Source organism: Ictidomys tridecemlineatus, chromosome 4 (assembly GCF_052094955.1).
Source record: "Ictidomys tridecemlineatus isolate mIctTri1 chromosome 4, mIctTri1.hap1, whole genome shotgun sequence".
Taxonomy (NCBI): Eukaryota; Metazoa; Chordata; class Mammalia; order Rodentia; family Sciuridae; genus Ictidomys; species Ictidomys tridecemlineatus.
In genome coordinates, this window is record NC_135480.1 from 117326571 (window position 1) to 117351835 (window position 25265).

The following is a 25265-nucleotide window of genomic DNA, read 5'->3' on the forward strand; positions in this document are numbered from 1 at the left end:
CCATACTTTACCTGCCTGTAGTTACCACCTAGTTAATCCTTATTAGTAGATTAACACATGATAGACCCAACCTGATCTTTTCTTAAAATTGGGAGCCATCTTGCCACAAAGCCATGAAAAGATAATTTTGGCTTTACTATAAATTACTGCAAATTCTGAATCTGCTTGGAATGCCTGCCCGTGCCTTGAACTCACCCATGCCTGGCTCTCTGGCCAGATAGCAGCCCTCTCTGAAACTTTAGTGACACCTCATAAATATTGGTCTTCCCTGGCCAGACAACAACCCTCTCTGAGGCTCTAATGGTCCTCATAAATTCTGATGTTGGGGCCAGCAAAAAAATGTAAACTACCATTAGTGTGATGCTTGTCAGAGTTCTGTTATCTGTAACCCCCCTTTGTGTAACTTTCTGGGCTATAAAACTGGGCTGCAGGAAAGCTGGGGTGCTGTCTTGTTCCCGCCGTTTTGGGAGGGAGAGGCAGCCCAGCTGGTTGAAATAATAAGCTTGCTTTAATTTGATTTTAATTGGAGTCAGTGGTCTTTTCTTGCGTCCTGATCTAACACACACTATTTAGGTTAAGGCGTCATAACCCAAACATTTCACTTCTAAATGTTCCAATATTGTTTCATACATGAGCTTTTGGAAGGTACCTCATAAGTAAATCTATAACAAAGACTAATAACTTAAATAACCGTTAGCAAGTAAGGCATCAACTTTTAGAAGCTGAAAATTCTGGTCTACATTTGAACCATTATTTAAACAAACCCAGAATGCAGAAATAAAATGGAAAGATTTAAGAGGGCAGTATTAAATTCTTAAAAAGGAGCTGATAATCTTACCATAGTATAAGGTATCCTTATCTGGTTTTCTTTCTGATTGATGCTCAGTACCTGTATTCATTGGTTGTGCATATATTTTATGCACTGATCAATGTTCTCTTGGAAAGTAAGCTTAAAAACTTTTAATACACATTTATTTTTAACCATTACCTAAAAACATAAAAATTGTATCTATTTACTGGGTACCATGTAATGTTGCAATGCATGTATATATTATATAATGTTTAAATCAGGTAAAACGTATCTCACCTTTTTTTTTTTTTTACATGCATATATAGAAACTGGCAAAAATGGGGGAAAACAAGGAAATATAAGTTAATCAATCAGTCTTACCTCCCAGACTCATCATCTAAGAGCATTACAACACTTCTAATTATGCCTGCCCCTGGGCTGTGCACTGCACTGTACAAAGAAAGCCACTCAAATCAGTGTTGGGAAGCATTAAAAAAGTGGGAAGGAGTGGCATAGCTATTTCATTCCTTTCTCAATTATAATAACAATGAAAAAGAAAAAAAAAAAGATAGCCCTAGTTTTTTGCTTCTGGCTCTAGACAGTATTAATTAGACCGGTTAACCTTCTGCTACTTTGTTATGTTAAATGTTCCCCCTTTGAAAATTACACCCAAAGCTTTAAAAGGGAGCAGAAATTCTTCTGTGGAACTCAGACTAAATTATTGGTGGCTATATTTAGAACAGAGGAACCCATTATTTTAAGCTATTTTTAGTTAATGAATTCTACAAAGATCTTTTCCCCAATGTGGTGGCTTTTGTCATGGCATTCAACACCCTACTTTTCAATTATAGACTAGCTTTAAAAAGAATTATTCATACAACAAGCTAGGGTAGCAAATTCTATCAAGATCACTTCTCGACCCCTTGAAAATAAATTTTTAAAATGATTCAAGTATAAGAATTAACAATTGGCAAAGTTAACTCCCCACTCCTTTCCAATTCTCAAGAAGCATCCATTTCTAAGGAATCTTTAAATAAATTTTAAATAAACTAAGGAATCTTTAATTAAACTCCAACAGGGGTTTCATGAGGTACATGCTATGGAATGTTTCTTTACATTAATAAAATTATCTTCCTTTTAACAATTTAACCATTTCTAAGGAATCTTGTAATTTGTATACTCTATTTTACATTATGAAATTGTCTTAATTCCTAGAATTCTTACAGTTTCTGCACTGAAAACAAAGTCCAAATTCTTTATTAAAACTAACATTTTTGGGGGGGAGGGGCTTAGAAATCAACAGTTAAGTCAAAAGTTGATGGCTTCTATCCTATTTTAATGTGACAAAGGCATGTAATGTTCTTCAGTATTCAAGGAGAGCAAATGATGTTAGAAAAGGAAGTCAATGCTGAAATTATTTAGTGATGAGTCTGAACACATTTAGTTTGTTTTATTTTTGGCTTGTTTTATTTTTGTTTTAACAAAGATCTGTTATATAGTTCAGTATTTAAAAAAATCTACCATTTTTTTTCTGATAACTACCAAGAGCTCACTAAATCCTAAATAACTCAACTCTAAGCCAATCTGGAAGAAAAGAAATCTAAGGCATACCAGAAATTAGGTAAACTGTTCAACTGTCTGACATGCGAAGGAAAGATTTACCTGGCAATATCTGGGTGAGAATCTATCAGAGTGCTGACAAATCGAAAGAACAGAGAGCCCTTCCATTTCACAAATTCTTCCTGTACAAAGAGAAACCAGCATATTTCAGGATAAATTTTAACATGTAAACCTTAAATGCATTCAGTCACATAGCCACCTGTTGACTTTCCTTTGTATAACATCACATCTGCCAGCTATTATTGGTCTGTCTAGGACATAGGGGCATTCAGAGTATTCACTTCACAACCATCTTGAAATTATACAACATTTGTTAATTCAAAGAAATGTGGAGGAATATGTGGATAGAGCAGCATCAAACTTTCTACTATTTTAGGAAAATGACTCAAAGTACATGGTTTTAATGGGGTGTAGCCACTATTGCCTCTGTGAGGTACAGAATGCATGAAAAAAATGAGCATGTTAAGTATACCAAACTATATACAACTTAGTGAAATGCCTTCTTTTTCAAAATCAAATATCACTTTTTCCTTGTCAAAGGTCAAACACATGTATACAAGAAAATCAAATACTCTTTAGAGGTTTGCAATTCATTAAGTTATTTAACATGCTGAAATATCACATTGGACTCTAAGCAACACTATGTGATAGCCAGCACAAATTTTATGATCCTTGTTTTACCAAACAATAAGTATGAGAAACATGGACTTGTTTAAGGTTGAGAAGAATAACAGAACTGGAACTATTTTTCTAACAAATATGCTTTTCTCTACCTGCTGTTTATTTGCAAAAGTGGAATTTTACACTGCTTGATAGGGTGTCTAAAAGAACACCCCAAACGAATATTTGCAAGTATCGAACAATGTATTTAAAAGGCTGCACTGTACATTAGAAAAGTGACATTCTAAACCTGAGATGAGATTAATTATTTTTGAATTGTACTACAAAGCTATCATATTTCCTATGTAATTTAATATTCCTTTAAGCCAGAACAGTACTAGAGAGAAAAAAAGACAGTTTAATAACTCTCATACATACCTGCAAAAGGTTGGTAAGTAATATGAGTGTCTGCTTTCGGATAAATGGATCTGAATCCTTCAGGCAGATGGAGATATTAGGAATATACTTGTCTACCATGACAGTGTACCGGATACAAAGATCACACATCACAATGATGACATTGTTTCGAACAGCCACATCTTCAGACACCTCTAGTTCTCGCACAAGGGCTGGGATACTCTTCTTTGCAAGGTCTTCATGCTGTAAACACAGCTTACCTGCCACAGAAGAAATATGTCTTGACTATATTCTATGATTTCCACTCTCCAATACTAGGGAATGAACCCAGGGCCTGGCCTCACTCTACCACTAACCTACACTCCCAGCCATTTTCTATAGTTTTTATTTCATCAAAGTTAAAACATTATGCTCACAATTACAAAAAACAAAAGCAAGAACCAGACAAATCCATCCCAAATATTACAAAGTTTAAAGTACTTTAAGGAAAAATAAGCTCCAACAGGGGTTTCATGAGGTACATGATAAGGAATGTTTCTTTACGTTAATAAAGTCAACATTTGAATTTTGTAGTTATCTTCTCACCTGGATAATGATGGGTAAAATCTTACAGATGATTTATTTTACCTCTTAATTTAAGAGTTTGAAATGTGAACTAGGTAAGTAGGAAAAAAATGTCAACTCATATTCCTTCTTCATAATTACAGGAAGGTTGCTGAGTTTTGTTTCTTTTGTGGCCTAGGGAAAGTTCTGCTCTTATTAACAATTCTTAGACTTTAACAATAACCAATACCACAAAAAAAAAATATCTTATATCTACCGTAAGATATACAATTATACTACAGGAAAAAAAAATCAAATTATAGCACAGAACTGTTTTCAAGATAAACAACAATTGGAGTTGATGGAAAAATATACATATAGTTCATCTGCCAGTTTTGGAAAGTATTAAACAAACCATCTCCTTTTATAAACTGAACTTAAAATTAATCTTTTTATTCCCAGAATGCAGTTTACTAAATGCAGTTCTTGATAAGCAGATTTAATGGTGCTACATTAGGAGTTTAAATAATTATAGGAAGTTATAATTGTAATAAATTCACATAATTCCACTGAAAAACATAAGTCTACTAGAGTGAGTATTTTGAATCTTATAGTCTTGGATAATTACCAACTCAAGGGCTCTCTCACTGTGAGCACTTTTTTATACACATAAGCAGACTACACAAGCTACAATTCCCCACATGTTGTTCTTACCTAAAGTGATGATGGCATGTGCTCTAATCACAGAAGGCATGACCTGAGAGGGGGACTGAATGGCTGAGGCATCACTGGTACCTTGAGATGATGGTACTATAGGAAAGTTTAAAAGCATTATTGACAGTTCTTCAGCAGTTTACTCAGGCTTAAGAAAGTATGAAACAGAGTATGATTTCAGTGCCTTACAGTGATCCACATCAGCAGAAGAAGCCAGAATGGACTGAATCAGAAGGAACACTCGTTTCTCCACTCTGGCTGGACATAGCTGGGCTATATCTCCCAAGGTAAAAATGTACTTCACCTACAAAGAGAATTGGTTTTGCATTAAAAATAAGGCAAAAAGAAAATTTACTAGTTAGAGTAGCAGTATGTCAGTGGGATTCTTTTTTTTCCCCCAACTACACAAACTTTACTATTTTTTCTTTCAGAAAAACACATGACCATTATAAAAATTTAGTCATATTTAATGAAACAAAAATTAGAGTGACCATATAATTTTATCATGTAAAATGATACTTTGTGAGTAAACAGGGATACTATTAATAATTATGTTGCAATAACAGATATAACACTCATCTATTTATAATCCCACTAAAGATTATCATTGTTTTTGTTCTTTTCAAAATCACATGGCTTTATGTTTGCTTTTCTAATATACTTACCAATCATGCTACTTGGAGTTTGTAATTATAACTTTGAATATGAGCTATACTTTAATGTAAATACATACAAAAATATGCTTAATGTCTATACAAGTAGGCCATTTAAAAATTATCAATGTTATAATTTTTCTCACACTTCCAAGTTAGTAAAAATTTATGTTATTTCTAACCCTTTACTATTATTTACTTGAGTTATAATGAATCCCTTCTATACTCTTGTATACTACTGTATTTCTTTAGGTGTGAATCCAGGCTGAAACAGCATGTAAACCCACTTTACATTTTAAAAATATATATCCAAATTGTTCTCTAAGTTTACTGCTTAGACTCCTCCCCAAAACACAGGGACCTGTTTCCTCAGCCCTTGCTACCCTATGTTTACTAATGGCATTTATCTTAGACGTCAAATTAACACTTCTCTTTCTTTACCCCAAAGATAGAAGAATAACACTAAACAGTAAATGGCAAATAAAAGTAAAAGCTTATTCTAGGGGCTAGGGATGTAGCTCAATGATAGAGCATTAGCCTAGCCATGTATGAGGCCCTGGATTTCATTCCCAGCACTGAAAAAACAAACAATACATATAAGCTTATGCTAGAGATAAGTGTGGGGGCACATACACCTACAGTCCTAATTACTTGGTTGGGTGAGATTAGAGGATCACTTGAGCCTAGGAGTTGATACTGGTCTGGGCAACATAGCAAGATCCCATCTTAGAACAACAACAACAAAGAACCAAAGCAAAGCAAAGCAAAGCAAAACAAACAAAAAACCTCAAAATGCTTGTTCTAGGGTAGGAAAACCAATAGTAAATGTAGTTGGTTTTAGAGAATATCGAATACACAGTTATCTTAAACTTAGTGGATTAAAAAATAATTAAGCTCCATTTAAAGAATGAATTAAACAATGTATATAGGACAAAACTTCACTCTATGTTTTGACTAATGGATAGATTTTAGTGATATATTTAATAGTTGAAAAAATCTTAGGGGATTAACTCACTGATCATAAAAAGCATTTTTCTTCTAGTGGGCAATGGCTCTGCTCAAACAATTGAGAAAAGCAAGACTATCTAAAATCCTGGGTCAACTCTGAACTACACATCATGGCTCACATACCTAAGTGTCCAAATCCTGGTAATGATACTTTTCATTAATGAACATAAACGTACTAGTGCCTCAGGTACAATAGCTTTCTCTCTTACAAATCTAAATTTGGTCTATAATCACTAACACTTAAAAGAGTGAAATGAGTAAAGTAAAAACTGAACACAGAAAAGAGATGCTCTTCTAATTTAAATGGATAGGAAAAATAGTTTTCGTTGAAGATGATGGTTTGTACCGAAGGGCATCAAAAACCATTTCCTTTATTGGATAGCGTCAGATGATGGAAATAGAATTATAACAAAACCTATTTTGTTAATAGCCCACTGGCTTGACATGTCCTAACTCACAGGAATCATTTTCATGGAAACAGTTTCTAAAGTAGGAGTACCACAAAATACAACCTTGTTCCTCCAAGGTCATTTGTAAAATCTTTCCTTATATTTTTAGACATTGTAAGGACTGTTGGGAGTCGCCTGGCTCCAAAGACTAACTTCCCCATCCCCCGAGAAGAGCTGTCCAATGGTGAGCCCTGCTGGCTCACATGATCCTAAACCACCAATCAGACTAGCCCTGCTGGCTCACATGATCCTTACCCACCAATCAGACTAGCCCTGCTGACTCACATGATCCTTACCCACCAATCAGAAAGCACCCCATACCAACTGTCAACCCTTAAACTGTCATAACTGTCAAACCACCCCCGGCTCTATAAATATGCAGAGCTGTTCCTCAATAAATGAGCATTTTCTCCGACAAGCCTTGTTCGTTTTTTCATTGGTGCCGAAACTCAGGATGGGGAATGCCTCACTGCTCGAGGGCCCCCTCTCTCAAGGCTTGCCATCCTCATCCACTCTTTCAAGTGCTGCTACTATTCACACAACACCGGCTCTTCAGAAGATGAGTTCTCCTACTGGGTATCCAACTTCAGATGGGCTATACGCAGAGGCTTTGACCGTGATCGTCTGGCAAACCTCTGATGCCCAATCTGGAGGAGAGAACGCACCCCACCACAACCTTCACCATCATGGTGGACTCTGAAACCCGGTTCGGTTCGTGAGTGGGAGTTACTGTGGGGTGGAAGAACAGGCACTCCTCTCTCTCTCTCTCTCAACCACCCTTGTCCCTCTCCTGACCTATGGGAGCCTCTTATTCCCTCCCTGCAGACTCCCTCTTATTAAATTCTGCACACAAGATTGGCCTTACTATCAATTAGACAATCAAAGTCAATGGCCCCCAGGAGGATCCCTGGATCCTGCAAGTCTCAGAGATCTGTTTAACTTCTGTGAGAGCTTGAAAAAGTGGAAGGAGATCCCCTATGTTGAGGCTTTTTCTCTTCCTCATTCTCCCCGACCTATTCAGCAAATGAACTCCCTCCCTACTGACCTTCCCCCTTGGCTTCGTCCAACCCCTCAGGTGCTCCCCCGACCCAGCGGACACCTTTAGTCCCCCCCCAAACTAGGTCCCAAGAGTTTCAATGGGTCCTCCAGGCTTATAGCCTCACTCACCATGATATATATATGTTATTGCCTAATAATACTCTCCTTCTTGAGGAACATACCAGAGTCTGGGAACTTGTCAGAGCCCATGCAGATGAAACTCACCAAGTTAATCCCAATCACCCTCTGGGGCCATTTGTTGCCCCAGATTAAACTCCTGACTGGGATTATAATACACAAGCTGGCATACAGAGTAGGGACCGAGTCTCCACATGTATTACTGCTGGGCTCAAAAAAGCGGCACATAAGGCCGTCAATTTCCAAAAATTACAAGAGACCCCATTGGAATTTCTGGATTGGCTTACGAAAGCTCTTGAGCAGTAACCTAGATCCTGAAACCCGAGATGGCCGTCATGTCCTTATGACATATTTCCTCTTGCAAAGCTACCCAGACATCCTGGTCAAACTAAGAAAGCTCGAACAAGGCCCTGCCACCCGCTGGACTGAGAAATTTCAGATGCTTGCCCAGGCCCTGCAGGGTGCTTCCTCGGGTTGCCGCCCATCACTGCAGGTCAAAAACACCCCGGGCGCCTGCTTCAAGTGTGGCAAGGAGGGACACTGGGCTAGGGCATGCCCCGCACCTTCACACCGCATACCCTATGCCCTAAATGTCAACAACAAGGTCATTGGGGCTCTGACTGTCCTAGATCCTGTAGGAGGCCTGTGCCCAGGGAACCATCCAACCTTCTGGGTATGGCAGTCGAAGACTGATGGAACATTGGGTCCTTGTCCCCGGCTGTAATGATCAATAGACAGGAACCCAGGGTGCAGATTCAGGTGGATGAACGCAAGATTGACTTTCTCCTTGACACTGGGGCTACCATCTCAGTCCTGTCAGAATTCTGAGGGCAAACAGTGCCGTCCACCTCTCATATTGTCGGGGTAGGATGAAAGACCATCTATCCAAGAAAGACTCCCCTATTACTCTGTTCCATTCTCTCAGACGTTCCTAGTTATGCCCCAATGTCCAGTTCCTTTGCTTGGCCGAGATATTCTCTCTAAATTCAATACAACAATCAATATCCAGTCTCCTGGAATCAGTTAAGCTCCAGAATCTGCCTGTTCATCTTTTCTGGACCTTTTGGCAGAAGACTGGCCATTGTGCTCCACTTGTGAGGCTGACATGAAACACCATACTAAAAAGGACCCCTTACCTATGAACCTGGCCGACCCAATTATATGGAATACCCACACTCCCTCCACTGTTTCCTGCTTATCAGTTAACATTCATCTCAAAGATCCTAACACGTTCCCCAATCAGGCTAAATACCTCCTGTCCACAAAAGCTCTTCTGGGCCTACAACCTATTATTCAAGACTTTTTAGCAAGGGGTACCTCTGTCCTGCTCATTCTCCTTACAATACTCCCATACTAGCAGTAGAAAAAGCCCAAGGGTCCTATCGCTTAGTTCAGGACCTATGACTCATCAACACCTCCATTAGGCCCATACACCCTTTGGTTCCCAACCCATATACCCTGCTGTCTCAGATCCCCCACAATGCCACTCATTTCTCGGTCACAGATGTAAAGGATGCTTTCTTCTCCATTCCCCTTGCCCCCAAACCCAAGATCCTTTGCCTTTACCTGGACAGATCCCTCCACCAGACATTCTCGACAACTAATCTGGACTGTCCTTCCTCAGGGATTTCGAGAGTCCACACCTCTTTGCACCCCCAGTGCCCTGAATCCACCCTCTTGCAATATGTTGAGCACCCCACCACAGCCTTTATGGCTACAGTGGCCCTCAGGGACTCCTTCCTTGAGCAGATTTGAAAGTCCTAGTGCTCTTACCTTAAGACTCGGCCGCTAGAGAGACGCTTACCTTCCCCTTCCTTTCCCTCTCTCCCCTCTTTCCCTTCCTCTCCCTCTCTCTCCTCTTTCTGACCCTGGGAGTATCCGGCCTCTCCAGGAGGTATCCCGAAAAGCCTTGGCCAAGGTCTCCCATGGCTCCAGCTCCGTCCAGCACGAGAGCTTCAACTGTCAGGATTCGGTGACAACCAATCTCTGCAGCTCAAACCTGCCACTTAGGCATTCCTGATTTGTTGGCTCTAGCGGGGATGCCCCTTTTGCCAATAAACCAGTGTCCTCCTTCTCTACGTCCTCTTCCCTCCTCCTTACATGGGTAATGTGTCTTCTCTGCCAGTCGACTCTCCCCTACAATGTCTTTTAGATCAAATATAGTACCCAGGCCTGGCCCACTTGTCCCTTAGACAACCAAAGCAGATGGCCCCCTTTTGGGTCCCTGGATCCCTCCATTCTAAGGGATCTCTACAATTACTGTTGAGCGTTCAAAATATGGGTAGAGATTGCTTATGTCCAGGCTTTCTTCTTACTCCGATCCAATCCTGCTCTCTGCACCTCTTGCAAATCTCTACAAGTTCTTCTAGCCCATCCATCCAAAGGGCGCTCAACAGATGACACAGTTCTCCTACTTAATTTCTTGGCCTTAGAGGGATATTGGACCTCTCCACAAAAGGCCCAAATAGCATATAAAGAGGTCACATATCTAGAGTTCTCTATCTCTCAAGGGAAAAAGGCCATTACAGTAGACAGAAAACAGCTTATTGTGTCTATACCTACACCAAAGGTATAATCTGGCCAAGGGCCCCCAAGATGAACTCCTAACCTCAGCGGCAGGGAAGCCCTTTACAATCCTTAAAAAGGCCCTCCTCCGGGCACCCGCACTGCATCTCCCTGAACTCTCCCGACCCTTCACCCTCTATGTACATGAGAAACAAGGACAAAGTCTGGACGTTCTGGGTCAGGAATATGGCCACACATGTGCACCAGTGGCCTACCTATCCAACCCCACCGTCAGGGGCTGGTCCCCAGGCTTCAGAGCCCTAGCAGTGACCCATGACCTTCAGAAAGAAGCACACAAGCTTACCTTTGGCTCTGCGCTAACCATCTCATCTCCTCACCATCTAAAAGATTTCCTCACTTACTAGGGGCTACAGTCACTTCCTCCTTCCAGGGTTCCTTATCTCATTCCTTGAAAATCCCTCCATCTCTTTTCAGCCCATGCTTTCCAATAAACCCTGCCTCCCTCCTCTCATCTTCTCCCTCACAAGATCCCGTCCACAAATGCTTGGAGGTACGATTTTACCCTGCCCTACCACCATTTCTGAGGGACCCCTGCCCTCTTCGGACCTTGTCTGGTTCTCAGATGGTAGCTCCTTTATACACAAAGAGGTTAAAGTGGTGGGTATGCTGTTGTTTCCCTCTCATCCATCATACAGGCAAAACCTCTCCCACCCAATACCACCAACCAACAAGCTGAACTCATAGCTGCCACAAGGGCATGCGAGCTAGTGGAGGGAAGAACCCTCTCCCTGTATAATACGTCTTCCATATCCTGATCTCCCACACAGCCATTTAGAAAGAAAGGGGGCTACTGACCACCAGAGGGACGGCAGTCATTAATTCCACACTATTTCTGGCCTACTAGGAGCCTCCAGGCTGCTTCCAAACTGGGAATCCATTGCAAGGCCCATCAAACTGACTCCTCCCTTACTACTATGGGTAATTCCAAGGCCGATCAAGAGGCTCAATCAGCCACCCTACAGAGTTTTACATCTCCTCTCGGCTACTCTTCGTTACCACTGGGGATTGGCCCAAAGATCCCCAACAACTCTTCCAGTTTCTTCACTCTCTATTCCACCCTAGTCCACAGAGTCTCACTACTTTCCTTCACTTCTTTTTCACCCCTTAACCACATGATAAGACCTACAACAGATCACTTCTGCTTGTCAGATCTGCCAGAGAACCAATACCAATACTCCATTAAAACCTAAACCTTTCCCTTCTTTTCAGGCCCACGGTCATACCCCGGCTGCAGACTGGCAGATTGATTTCACCAACATGCCCTGAGTAAAAAACATAAAATATCTTCTTGTATTGGTAGATACTTTTTGGGATGGGTTGAAGCCTTTCTCTCTTCTAAGAAGCGGGCCTCTATAGTAGTTGATCTGTTGCTTACTCACATAATCCCCCGTTTCGGGATGCCCACTTCTATCCAATCTGACAATGGCCCAGAATTCACCTTGTAGATAACACAGGGACTGGCTCACATGCTATCACTCCCTTAGCATTTTCATTGCCCTTATCGCTGCCAGGCTTCTGGAAAGGTTGAAAGGACAATCGGTCCCTTAAAGACACCCTCACCAAGCTCACCATGGAATTAATCCTGGACAGGGTAAAGGTACTCCCTTTGGCTTTATTGCTTATTAGGGCCTTGCTAAAGAAGCCTTCTAATCTCTCACCTTTCAAAGTCATGTGTAGCCGTCCCCTCGTTCCTCCCGGACTGCCTACAGAACGCCTACCCATCTCCGAAACCTATGCCCTGCCCCTGCCCCTCCTCTTCCATCTATCAGTATTTAAGGTTGAGGTGTTTTACATAAAACCTGGAGAGATCTGACTGCTCTCAAAGGGAAATCTGGTAACAACGGCCACTGTCCTCCCTTGGCAGCCTTCGTTCAGAGCGTGGGAGAAGCTGCCTTCTTTATTAGAAAGCCCGTACTTTCTTGGTGTGACTAGAGAAAGCTGGGAACAGTAATAGAAGTCAGAGAAGCAAGCTGGTTTGGAAAGCTGGGATATTTTGAGAAAGGTAAAGAGAGAAGCAAGCTGATTTCAGAGACACCCAGATAGGAGAAAGTTTGAAGAGCAGCCTTAATAGAGAGGGGAGGGAGCTAGATTGGACTAGGAATGAAGAGTGGAATTGAGGGTGTTAGGTGCAGGACAGGCTGGTCTGCAGGATATGTCAAACAAAGTTAGCTGTAGGACAACCTGGCTTCTCAAACCCTCTGTCTGGTTCTTTATCACCTGTTTGCTTCAAGCCCAAATGCCCAAGCCCCTGCTCAAGACTGAAACTTAACCCCCCTTGTGCCAACAAGGCTGCTTGCAGACCAGAGACCTCATTAGATTTGGGCTATAAAAACTCCCTGTGCCTGTTCCTTCCCTTTATCATAAAGTTCATTCAGACTCAGGTGGGTAAAAAATTTCTAATCAAGTTTTTAACCAGCTTCTCCCTCAGGAATTACCAACTCCTGGCTACTGATGATACCTTCAGTGGAGACCTATGCCAAATGAACTGACATCATCATGGATCTGTGGTGGCAAGGAACCTTCGTTGATCTGGTTCCTGAAGTTATATCAGTCCTCTCTGCCCTCCTGTGGGGGCTCCCCACTTCCCTCCTATTCTCCCATGCCGTCCCATCTCAGTAGGAAGCAGGCAGAATGAGTCAATGTCCACTCTCATTTAAAAACAAAGAGGGGGGAATGTTGGGAGTCGCCCCAGCTCCAAAGACTAACGTCCCCATCCCCTGAGAAGAGTTGTCCAATGGTGAGCCCTGCTGGCTCACATGATCCTTACCCACCAATCAGAAAGCATCCCATGACAACTGTCAAATTGTTAAACTGTCATAACTGTCAAACCACCCCTGGCTCTATAAATATGCAGAGCTGTTCCTCAACAAATGGGCATTTTCTCCGACGATGAGCCTTGTTCATTCTTTCAATGACTAGACCCTATTTCCCCATTTCTATACTCCAATGTTCAAATAGCTCAGAAGTTATAATTCTTTTAAAAAGAAAATAAACAAAAGACTAAGGCATATGCTATTGTTTTCTTACCTTATTATTTCTAAGTTGAACTCTACCAAAATTAAAACACATTTTGTGATTTTCCTATTGGAATCAGGTTTCTCATAAACTCTTAACTGGATGAAGTATTCCATCAAGTTTCCCCCCAAATATTAAGTATATGAGATAAAAATAGATGGATTATTCATAAATATTTCTTCTTGAAAAAGAGTGAAGCTCTAGGCTACAACAGCCCTTTTCTTTTTTAATTGTATCTGAAGTACACATGTAAAATCACCCTCAAAAAAATCCCTGCTGATAAAAAAAAGAAGAGGAAAGAATGGTTAGGAAAAGCAGCTGCTTACCAACAGGTCTTCATCCATGTTCCCTGCCCCATCCTCCTTCAGAACAATGTTGGAGAGGTGGTACTCGCAGGTAGAGAGCACATTCCCACACACCTGCTTCAGTAGTTCCTGTGGCAAGTCACAGATCAGCTCTAAAAGATCCCATTCATCTCCCAGACAACCCACCAACCCCAAGTTCTCAGAGTAGCCTCTAGGATCTTCAAATGCATGAAAAACTCCAACCATTGTTCATGTGCAATCTTTACCCTGATTTATCCAAAAATACAATGACACAATTTAAGCAATCTGGCCATGAGAATTGGCTAAGTGAAATTTTCAAAGAACAGTCTATATATCAACTTTCTCTCTACATTTTCCCTACAACAGCAAAAGGCAAATATTTGGGAATATCTAGTGGCTTCATTTGTATTATATCTTTAACAGCAATTACAATTCTTCTAGCATATGCAGGTGGCAAATTAAGTACTGTTAAGTGAACACTTCTATAGTGCACACTTTTAAAGATATACACAAAAAGGACAGTTGCTATTCTTCTGAAACTTATTAATTAGGAACAAGTTTTCTGTTTATAATAACCTCCAGAGGTCACTGCTAGTGCATATCATATACTTCCAGAGGTCACTGCTACTACATACTCGGTGCCAAGAGCATGAAAGAATTCTACAATTCATTTTCTCTGGGAGACTGTTCCTAGAGAACAGCTAAGGCTGAACTAAGTGCCTCCACCCCAGTACTTCATGTCACTTGATGCATACTTTTATTTTGGAAGTAACTGTTTTATACTGAAATTATGTGTCTGGGATATGTCTCTCCCACTGCACTATAGGTACTTAAGACTCTGTTTTAACCATCATCTAGTACATAGAAGAACTAACACAACATGGTACTCAATGTTTGCAAAGTTGTAGGAAAATCAGTTTATGCATAAAATGCTTTTGAATCTGACTTGGCCTCAAATGTTTCAAAACTATTATCTTTACTACCTTTAAAAGAACTGCATCTAAGATTTTAATAAGACTGGACAATCTGGATCACAATGTTGACCAAAAAGAGCTTTATCTTGATGAAGAGACAAAGACCTCAAGATTTTTTATAGTTCCCAATATCCCACTGTGCAGATAGTTCATTTTTCAGTTAGCACTGGTAAAAGAAACACTGGGAAAGTATCAAAGACCTGAGTTATAGTCATGGCTCTACCATCAGTAAGTTGTGTGCCACTGAAAACTGCAGGATCACAGTCATATCTGCCATAATTTCCCCCTCATCATTCTCTCCTTATTCTTTCTAGAAACACCAAAGCACCAACTACATTTTTTAATGCTATTCAAATGTGTTCTTTCCAATGTTTCTTATTTAAAAGCTTTTCATACAATTTCTTTGGTTTTCAGATAACAGGTTAGAAAAATAATAATTCAAGTATCCCTTTCAATAATATAATTGTTGAAAGCCAGACACTAGACAAACACCAGATACCATTTACATAAGAAACAGCTCAAGATTTTTTTTTTAAGCTAAGTGCATTCCAATCACTTTTAAGGTCACAAGCAAAAATGTCACAGTACATTGGTGTATTAGATTTGTTATTATAAGTAGGAAATGTAGCATTAATTATGGACTTTCTCATAAGACCTTATACAAGAAAAGAAAGCATAGGAAGGTAGCTCAGATGAAGAAAGCAGTTTTCTGAAAAACTTAGATACACTTCAGAAATTATTTAAATTAACTTATAACTTTCATAATCATTATTAATAGTCCTCATCTCTAAATGTTTTTATTACAAATAGCACTGTTTAGGAGTATACCTCATGATAAAAGCAGAAGACTTAGCAGCGCTAGAGGCATAGTTCATTGGGAAGAGCAGTTGCCTAGCATACTGAAGGTGCTGGGTTCCAAAAAGAAAAAAGGTATGCTTATGATTTATTAGAGATTTTTAAAAATACTTATTTTTTAGTTTTAGGTGGACACAATATTTTTATGTTATACTGAGAATCGAACCCAGTGCCTCACACATGCTAGGTGAGCATGCTACCATTTGAGCCACATCCCCAGTCTCTTATTAGAGATATTAATATGGATGCCTTTAAGGGGTCAAAGTAACTCTCCGCCTTACATAAATCACTGATTTGGAATTTATGACTATGCACCATTAGGTATAGGCTGTAGGGAACTTCAGGGACAAGGTAAAGCAAAAAATATTTGAGTAATGTAACCCTATAGTAATAGGACACTCATTTTCCAAGATTATAACTTACCAAAAGATCAAAAATTTTTGGTGTGGAGGAAACTATCTGATGAGGTGGAAAACTATACATTGAATGTTCTTGAAATAAGAGTCTATGCTATAACTTGTTCTTGAAATAAGAGTCTATGCTATAACTTATAACAAGATAATCTTGCAAAATTCTCATCAGGAAATAAATGTTAAGCAACAGCATGTATTACTAAAAGATACTTGTATCTGGAGCCAAAGAGAGAATCATGTCTTGATTAGTCTATGTTCTTGGAGAAAGTCAGCTGCTAGTCACATAAGCACTGCTTTGTTGTACCAAAAGCTACTGGGGACTACACATCCTTAGTGTCCCATATTTATAGAGACACTCTTCGAACTTCAAAACAAACAGTAACAGGTCCAAATACAAATAAGTTGAAAATATATCAGAGCAATGTGTAACGTCATACCTGTTCTTCCACTGGTGTCTTTGCAGATGCTCTACAAAGTCTTTGCAAAGTGTCAACAGCTGAACTGATCAGCTCTAGGGACCACTGAAATCCATTCAGCTTACACTTGACAACATCTAAGAAGGAGAACCAAATCCTACAAGTTAAACTGCTTAAAAAAACAAAATTTACACACACACACACACACACACACACACACACACACACACAATAAATAAATAAATAAATAAATTGAAGTTAATAGCACCAACAAGAAAGATTATCTAATAGACACTCACCAATCACCTTGTCCCGGGTGCTCGCAGGAAGATGCTTAGCAATATGCCCAATGACACACAGGATATGTCCTAAAGTATTTGAATTGGGATTCTGCTGACTAGAGGAAGGGTAGGGGAAATACCAAGATAGAACCAAATTAACCACTGTGCTGTCATCTAAATATATTTTCTTTTCTATCATTAATACTAGAGAAAGTAAGGTAGATACATGGCTTAAAAGATCATGCTGTAGTTACCTGTAGGCACTTACTGAACTTAGGGAAAAAGTAAACTGCTTAAAAGTGAGTTTCATTTTGTTTGTTTTATGCCAAGGTTTAAAGAAAATATTTCTATATTCAAAAAGTTATTATTATGAAAGAGCCCACTTTCCTAATGCATGAGTTTGTAAGAATCTTCAGTTTCCACCACTGTCTACATTGTAAACATTCGAACCTGCTGATTTTCTCCCAGGACTGTATTATTTTGGTGTAGTCCAGCTTGGTTGATGAGCAAGCAATTTTGGAAAGCAGCATCCAGGCTGGTGCAGAATGTTCTGTGCCAGTGTGAGATATCATATTGTTTATAAAAGTGGATGTGAATTTATCTTTTTTGGACCAGATATAAAAAGCCTTATTTAGATAGCGGCTGGAAAACAAAAACAAAAAGGAAAGCAGAATTGTAACTATAAATAAACAAAACTGTTTAGATCAATCCCTCACTGAAAGGGTAGCAATATCTGCTGTTCTAGGATTCCATTGCCACATAAAGCATCCATGTAGATGGTCTAGCTAACAGTATATCTGATAATAAATTTTGTTTTTCTTATAGAATAAGTTGTATTTGCTTTTCTCCCTTACAAAATAGTTATTTTCAAATGAATAAAATTTCATAATTGAGACCCTTCTTATCCTTATTCCATCCACAAATTCCATACAAACCTAAAGGATAGGTTACCATAATGGATATATCCAGAATTTATAGCTATAGTGATAAAAACATAGAAATACTATCCTTTTGTTTTTTCCACTGGAAGGATTGAAAGAAACCACATCCTAGCATTTAAATATGATTATAGTAAAAGAGGTAAAATCTCAATTCACAATAGCTACATTGTGGAACCAACCTAGATACCCTTCTGTTGATGAATGGATAAAGAAACTGTGGTGTATACACACAATGGAATACGACCCAGCATTAAGAGAATAAAATCATGGAATTTGCAGGTAAATAAATGGAGTTAGAGAATATAATGCTAAGTGAAGTAAGCCAATCCCCAAAAACCACATGCCGAATGTTTTCTCTGATATAAGGATGCTGATTTGTAATGGGGATGGGAGGCAGGTGGGAGGAATAGATGAACTTTAGATAGGACAAAGGGGAGGGAGAGTGAGGAAGGGGGCATGAGGATAGGAAAGACAGTGGAATGAGACATCATTTCTCTAAGTACATGTATGAAAACACAAATGGTGTGACTCTACTTTGTATACAACCAGAGACATGAAAAATTGTGCTCTATATGAACTGAATTGCATTTTGCTGTCTATATAACAAATTAGAATAAATAAAATTTTAAAAAAGAGGTAAAATCTGCTGTAACCTATTAATACTACTCAGAAACAGATTTTGAAAACTTTAAGCATAAAATTAAAAATGCTTCTGGAAGCTGAAGCTGTAGCTCAGTGGTAGAGCCCTTGCCTAGGGTGCATGAGGCACTGAGTTTGATTCTCTGTACCACATAAATATAAACAAATAAAATTAAAGTATAAAAAATACAATAACACTATTTTTAAAAAGATGATTATAAAGATCACCTCATAAAAATGCTTCTGATGTATTAAAGTATTCATATTATATCACTATTATTTATAAGCAGTCTCTTATTTTACTTCTTACCATAGTACTGAGACCCTGACTCATGAGACAAAGCCATGTTTTATATATTAAGCAAAGAGAAAAACATACTTCTTCCTCCAATTAATTTTTCCTTAGACTGCTGGAGCACACACACATGAGATTAATTAGACTTCTTCATTAAATATTTTTTAAAAGAAAATTCTCAAAGCATACAGTCAAGATAGATGTACAATATTTTAACAAACATATCTATTATCACAGTAAGTATATTATACTTACTGTGATAATAGATATGTTTGTTTTGTACATAAATGAATGGTTTTATTAATAAATTAACTATTGTTTAAAATATATTTCCAAATCAAGAGTTTTACTACCCATAGCTCACAATATTTATGCTAACACCACATGATCTATGCAATCAACAAATATTTTAAAATTTGTTTACCCTAAGTACATGTATGAAAACATGAATGGTGTGACTCTACTTTGTGTACAACCGGAGACGTGAAAAATTGTGCTCCATTTGTGCAATATGAATTGAATTGCATTCTGCTGTCACATAACAAATTAGAAGAAATAAAATTTAAAGAAGAGGTAAAATCTACTGTAACCTATTAATATCACTTAGAAACCTTTCAAAACCTTTAAACATAAAATTTAAAATGCTTCTGGAGGCTGGGTCTGGTTTACTATATTAAGTGGTTTTACTATAAGGCAGCCAACAGAATGAGGAAAAAATTCTCTGAACCTCCTTGAAGTCTCAAATCTGGTTCCTCTGACAACTCACTCCCTTATATGTGAAGTACTTCTCATCTCACTCCTCAGCCACACCCCCAAGTCAATCATAGACAGTACCCATCTAGTTAGAATGAGAAGCAATAACAACAAAACAACAGAATGAGATTCAATAAATGCTAACCAAAAAGCACCAATGACTGTCTCCTAATGTCAAAATCAATAGTCAGTAAACTTATTCTGTTTTATTTGGTATCTCTTAGAGATATAAACTGTTATTAGTCATCCTTAATACTCTGCTCTACCTAGTGGATCACTTTTATTTCCCTTCTCTAATCTCTTTCATTCTAATCACTTTAATTGCTGATTTTGAAAAGCTCTATTCCTAGTCCTGTTTTCTCTTACCTACAAGCTTATTCTATGGATCTCATTCATTACAATGAACTCCCCTCTCACATGTGATCAAGCATCCAAGACTACATTCAAAATTGAACTCCCATCTCCAGCCCTCCTCCTGGTCCCCACTTGACCTTTCTTTCTATACCTCAAGTCAATGGCACCTGAAACAGTCATTTTCCTTAGCGAATTTGTGGAGCCTTCAGACCTCTTAGGCCTTTGCATTGCTATTTCCTACCTGGAAATCCTCAGTTGCCTGATTAATTCCTACATGTTCCCCAATATTTAGCTCATGCTACCACTTCTAGGAAGCTATCTACTATGGTTTGCATAAGGTTTGAATGTGCCCCCCAGAATTCATAGGAAGCTTAGTCCTCACCATGGAGGTATTAAAGGTAGTGGAACTTTTACCACAGAAGTAAGGTAATGAGGTCATGGGGTCACCACCCTCAGAAGGGATTAATACTGGTCTCTCAAAGTTAGTTCTCACCAAAGCAAGTGGTTACAAAAAAGAGCAAGTCTGGCCCCTAAATCTATTTGGCTTCCTGTCTCCTCATGTGATTTTCTATGGATGCTCTTGCTTTTGTGATGTCATTTACCACAAGGTCCTCACCAAAGGCTAAAACTGGTAGGTCCACTTGATCTTGGACTTAAGAGTTTCAAGAACTATGAGCTAAATTAACCTCTCTCTCTTTTTTTTGTGGTGCTGGGGATTGAACCCAGGGCCTTGTGTATGCGAGGCAAGCACTCTTCCAACTGAGCTATATCCCCAGCCCTTCACCTCTCTTCTTTACAAAGTATTCAGCCTCAAGTATTTTGTTATAGCAACAGAAAATGGAAAAAACACCACCCTAAGGTTGAAAGGAAGAAGAGAAGGAGTAAGAAAAAGGAGGGAGAAGGATGAACAAAGAAGAGACAAAGGAAGAGGGAAAGCAGGAGGAAATCATAAAAATGCTACATGCCCTTCCTCTGTGCTTACTTTCTTCCAAAGTGGGTGTAATTTACTTTCTACTAAAATCATGATTTTACTTTGTTTTGGAATTTCCACTGGATTGAGAGCAACCTGAGAGGAGCAAATGAGTTGAATTCTTCTCCAACACTTAAAGTGCTTAACAGTGCTTCTGATTTTTAAAACAGATTCCTAAGACCAGTGGCTCTCATGCCTTTTCATCTAAAGATCCTTTAAATTCTTTTCCTTTTTTTCTTTTGTTTTTTGAGTGGCACTGGGCCTCAAGCATGCTAGGTAAATGCTCTACCACTGAGCTGCACCTCCAGCCCAGAACCTCTTTAAATTCAAAATTACTGACCATCCCAAATAATTTGTCTATGAGAATTACTGTTGTTATTATTTGAGGATTATTATTGTCATATTAGAAATTTAAACCTAGAAATTTAAAAAATTGATTCATTTAAAAATAACAACACTATGTTTATATATATGATCTATGCAATCAACAAATATTTTAAAATTTGTTTACCCTAAGTATACATATGAAAACACGAATGGTGTGACTCTACTTTGTGTACATATATACAGTATTTAACAAAAATAACTCTTTTCCCAAACCAAATAAACTTAATGAGATGAGTGTCAATGTTATAATGGGGAATTCTCATATATGCTTCCCTCATTATGTTTTACTATTATCTATCAGATGGCTTCAGCAAAATTCCACTATCTTATCATGAAAGAATGAGTGAAAAATGGCAAGTAACAACTTAACATTATGATTAAAGGCAGATTTCACAAACCAATTACACCAGAATTACCGGTGTAAGAGGTTTTGAACTAGCCCATGTCTTTTAGTGGTTACTCTAAATCTTTACAGTTAAGAGCCCCACTCTACCTTTTCCTTTCTGACTGTAGGCAAATGATTTTTACGACTGCTTTATTGAGAAAAGAAATGCTAGCAAGCTCTAGTGTTCATGTCCTCTTTTGTACTTCTCTTTCCACTTTATCTTTTAATTACATTTATCTCTGAACTTCCTTCCTCCTACTTTATTTATTTTATTTGTGCAGGGAATCAAACCAAGGGTGTTAAGCAGAATAGGCAATCACTGTAACTCTGAGTTACATCTCTGGCCCTCCTCCTACACTATGAAGTTCAACCCTTCAAATACTATTCTTTTCCCAGAAGCTTTCTTCACTACATATCATCCATCTTTCATTTACCCTCAATAGTTTTTCTGCCTTTCACCTGTGTTTCTCACCTGTGATCTCAAATATCCATAAGCTGTTTTCCATATCTGAAAATGAAAACAAAGCCTGTGGAGGATGCTGTCATACTCTCAAATTGTATAGTACACCTCAACTGCACATGTTAAAATGTGTTACAGAACAGATGAAATGTAAGTAACTCAGACCAGGGGAGTCAGGTAAGACTGCCAGAGGGAAGTCAAGAAAATCTTGAAGAACAAGTAAGAACAAACAAAGGAGGAAAGGCTGTCCTTTTAGGGACAGAGAATACCATGCTGAAAGTGTGGTGTTCAAAAAGGCAAGAAGGTGTGGGGAATAGGCTGGGATTGTTAGGACATAAAACCCATGTGGGGAAAGATGAGGGATGCAAGAAGTGCTATAGTTGAGGACATCTTATGAAGCTCTCTGAAGAAATTATGCATGCAGAAAGGTCACTCTAGGCAGAGTGCAAAATGACAAAGGACAGCCTGCCCAGGAGGGATGCAGCATTCAGGGGAGGAAAGAATACATTCTTGGGATGGCAAATGTTGAGAAACAATGCTAGATCATCCTCTAAACAAGTCTAGACAATTTATACTCTAACCAAAGATGTAAAAATGTCCATTTTTCTCAGATTCTTTTCGAGTCTCACATTTTGAGAACATAAAATTTATTTTAATTTCAACTCCTCTGAGTGTTAAAAAGTTTAATATCAGATTCAATATGCTTCTATTTGTTTTTCATTTCTGTTTCAACTTTTGCAAACTGTATTTTTTTTTTTTTAAAAGAGTGTGAGAGAGGAGAGAGAGAGAATTTTTTTAATATTTATTTTTCAGTTCTCGGCGGACACAACATCTTTGTTGGTATGTGGTGCTGAGGATCGAACCCGGGTCGCACGCATACCAGGCGAGCGCGCTACAGCTTGAGCCACATCCCCAGCCCTTGCAAACTGTATTTTAAGAGAATGTATCCATTTCTTTATTAGGAGATCATGCTTATTGATTTATAAGTATTGTTAGTAGATACAGGACATTATCCTTTATCAAATGTTATACTTTTTCCAATTTGTTCTTTATGTTTTAATTTCATTTATGGTGCCGTCTTAGCCTGTTTTTTTTTGTTTGTTTGTTATAATGTAATACCTGAGATTGAGTAATTTATAAAGAATACCAATTTATTGCTTATAGTTCTAGAGGTTGGGAAGTCTGGGATAAAGCAGCAGCAGTTTCAGCAACCACTGAGGTCATTCTCTGTCGCCAGGTGGTACCTTGCATGCTGTGTTCTCCCAAAAGGGTGGTGTGGATATCTGGATGGGTGAAGAGGCAAGAAAAAAAGTCCATTCCTGAAAGCCCTTTTGATAACCTGTTAAAGGTCCTACCTCCAGACACTGCTATTAAATTTCAACATGCGCTTTGGAGGGACCATTCAATCATAGCAGGTATTGACAATAACTATTCAAATAGGTATTCACTGAGGTGCTATAATGTACCAGGCAAGGTGTTGCTTAGGCTTAGTGCTGAGAAGATTTAACCTGTTCCCTTTAGAACTAGGTACAGAATTGTGTTCCTTTGAAATTTTTATGTTAAAATTCTAACCCCTATAACCTCAGAATGTGATTGTATTTGAATATAGGGCCTATAAAGAAGTGATGAAGTTAAAATGAGGCCATTAGAGTGGGCTGTGATCCAATGTAACAGTTGTCCTTATAAGAGAAAATCTGACTCACAACGAGATACTAGGGATATGCACACACAGAGGAAAGATAGGCAGCACAGATGTGGCTATCTGTAGGCCAAGGTGAGATCTCAAGAGTAACAAAAGCTGCCAGAGCCTTCACCTTGGACCTCTAGTCTCCAGAACTTGAGAAAATATATTCCTGTTATTCAAGAAATATATTCTGTGGCATTTTGTAATGGCAACCATAGCAAATTAATATAGGGGACTATATCAATGAAAACTTTAAATAAAAAACAAGTATGAAGAACTATACTCTTTTATAAAAATAGTAATATATTCTAAACATTTTAGAAATTTATATGACTGTAATTTTACCACCCATTTCACTGATAATACTATTTATCTGTGTCTTCTCTTTTCTCTTGGCAAATCTCAATAGAAGTTTGTCCTTTCCATTAAACTTTCTGAAGACTTGGTTTTTCTTTGTTAAGCCATTACAGTAATATCTGCTCTTATTTTTTTGGTACTTTTCTTCAAGCTTACTCAGTTACTCTTTCTAACTTAAGGTAAACATGTAGGTGGTTAATTTTCAGTCTGTGCTTCCCCTCCACCCCTTTTTTTGGTATTAGGGATTTAACCCAGGGGTGCTTTCCCACTTAGCCACATTCCCTTTTTATTTTTTGATACAGTTTTTCACTAAGTTGCTGAGGTTGGCCTCAAACTTGCAATCCTCCTGCTACAGCCTCCCAAGCTACACCACCACACCTGGTCAGTCTGTTACCTTTTCTAAATATTTAACATTATACATTTCTTTCTAAGTACCCATTATATGATTCTTCAAGTTTTTCTGTATATACAGTTCCAAAACTAATTCACTGGTCTCTGACTGTGGAAATGTTTAAATGTTTTGTTTGTAGCTTTTTAACCCTTACTATTAATGCTCAGAGAATATTATCTGATCCATATGAATTGGTTGGTAATTTTTGATATTGGCCTTAGGAAGGTAGTACATGATCAATTTTTATAATTTTTCTAGCATGCAACAGTATATGCGACATAAGACCTACCAAAAATACAAAGCAGACTTCGCCCAACCAGTGAAGTTATCAGATGCATAAATCTAAAGTCATTATGCCTAGTATAAGCAAAAAAGCAAAATACAAGATTGACAGTTTCAACAGAAAACTGAAACAAAATAAAAATTCTAGAAATAAAAAATTCAATAATAATTCAGTAAAAAAATTTAATAGTGGAATATTCCAAGCCATATGAATAAAGCCTGGAATAAATAAATAATATCAAAGAACTATACAAGGACAAGGGGAGAACAACACAAGACTTACTCTACTATAGAGAACCAACAGAGCCACAATAATTAAATCTGTGATACCAAAAGGGAAATAGATATACAAAAAAGGAGTAAAACAGAACTAGAATTAAGAACAACCTATTTGTCATAAAGATGGTAATGCAAAGCAGAGAATAAAAGTTGTCTTTTCAATTAATATTTTAATTGGATCTTTATTTAGAAAGACTTGAAATTTGATCCCTAATTATATGGTATACAAAATTCAATACCAGATAAATTTTA

At 38.3% G+C, this 25265-nt stretch overlaps 1 protein-coding gene across 2 annotated transcripts in view; it reads right to left on the reverse strand.

The window, feature by feature from the left end:
• Positions 1–25265, reverse strand: part of Ncapd3 (non-SMC condensin II complex subunit D3) — a 70966-nt gene that overhangs the window by 17402 nt on the left and 28299 nt on the right. Inside the window, exons 17-24 of one of the 2 annotated variants that reach the window (XM_005337511.5) lie at positions 17287–17478; positions 16855–16952; positions 16577–16692; positions 13898–14005; positions 4874–4988; positions 4685–4780; positions 3449–3687; positions 2453–2532 (exon numbers count right to left, since the gene is read on the reverse strand). In XM_005337511.5, the coding sequence (XP_005337568.4) occupies positions 2453–2532; positions 3449–3687; positions 4685–4780; positions 4874–4988; positions 13898–14005; positions 16577–16692; positions 16855–16952; positions 17287–17478 (1044 nt within the window). The remainder of the gene's footprint in view (positions 1–2452; positions 2533–3448; positions 3688–4684; positions 4781–4873; positions 4989–13897; positions 14006–16576; positions 16693–16854; positions 16953–17286; positions 17479–25265) is intronic. The other variant, XM_040285568.2, reaches the window with a different exon arrangement.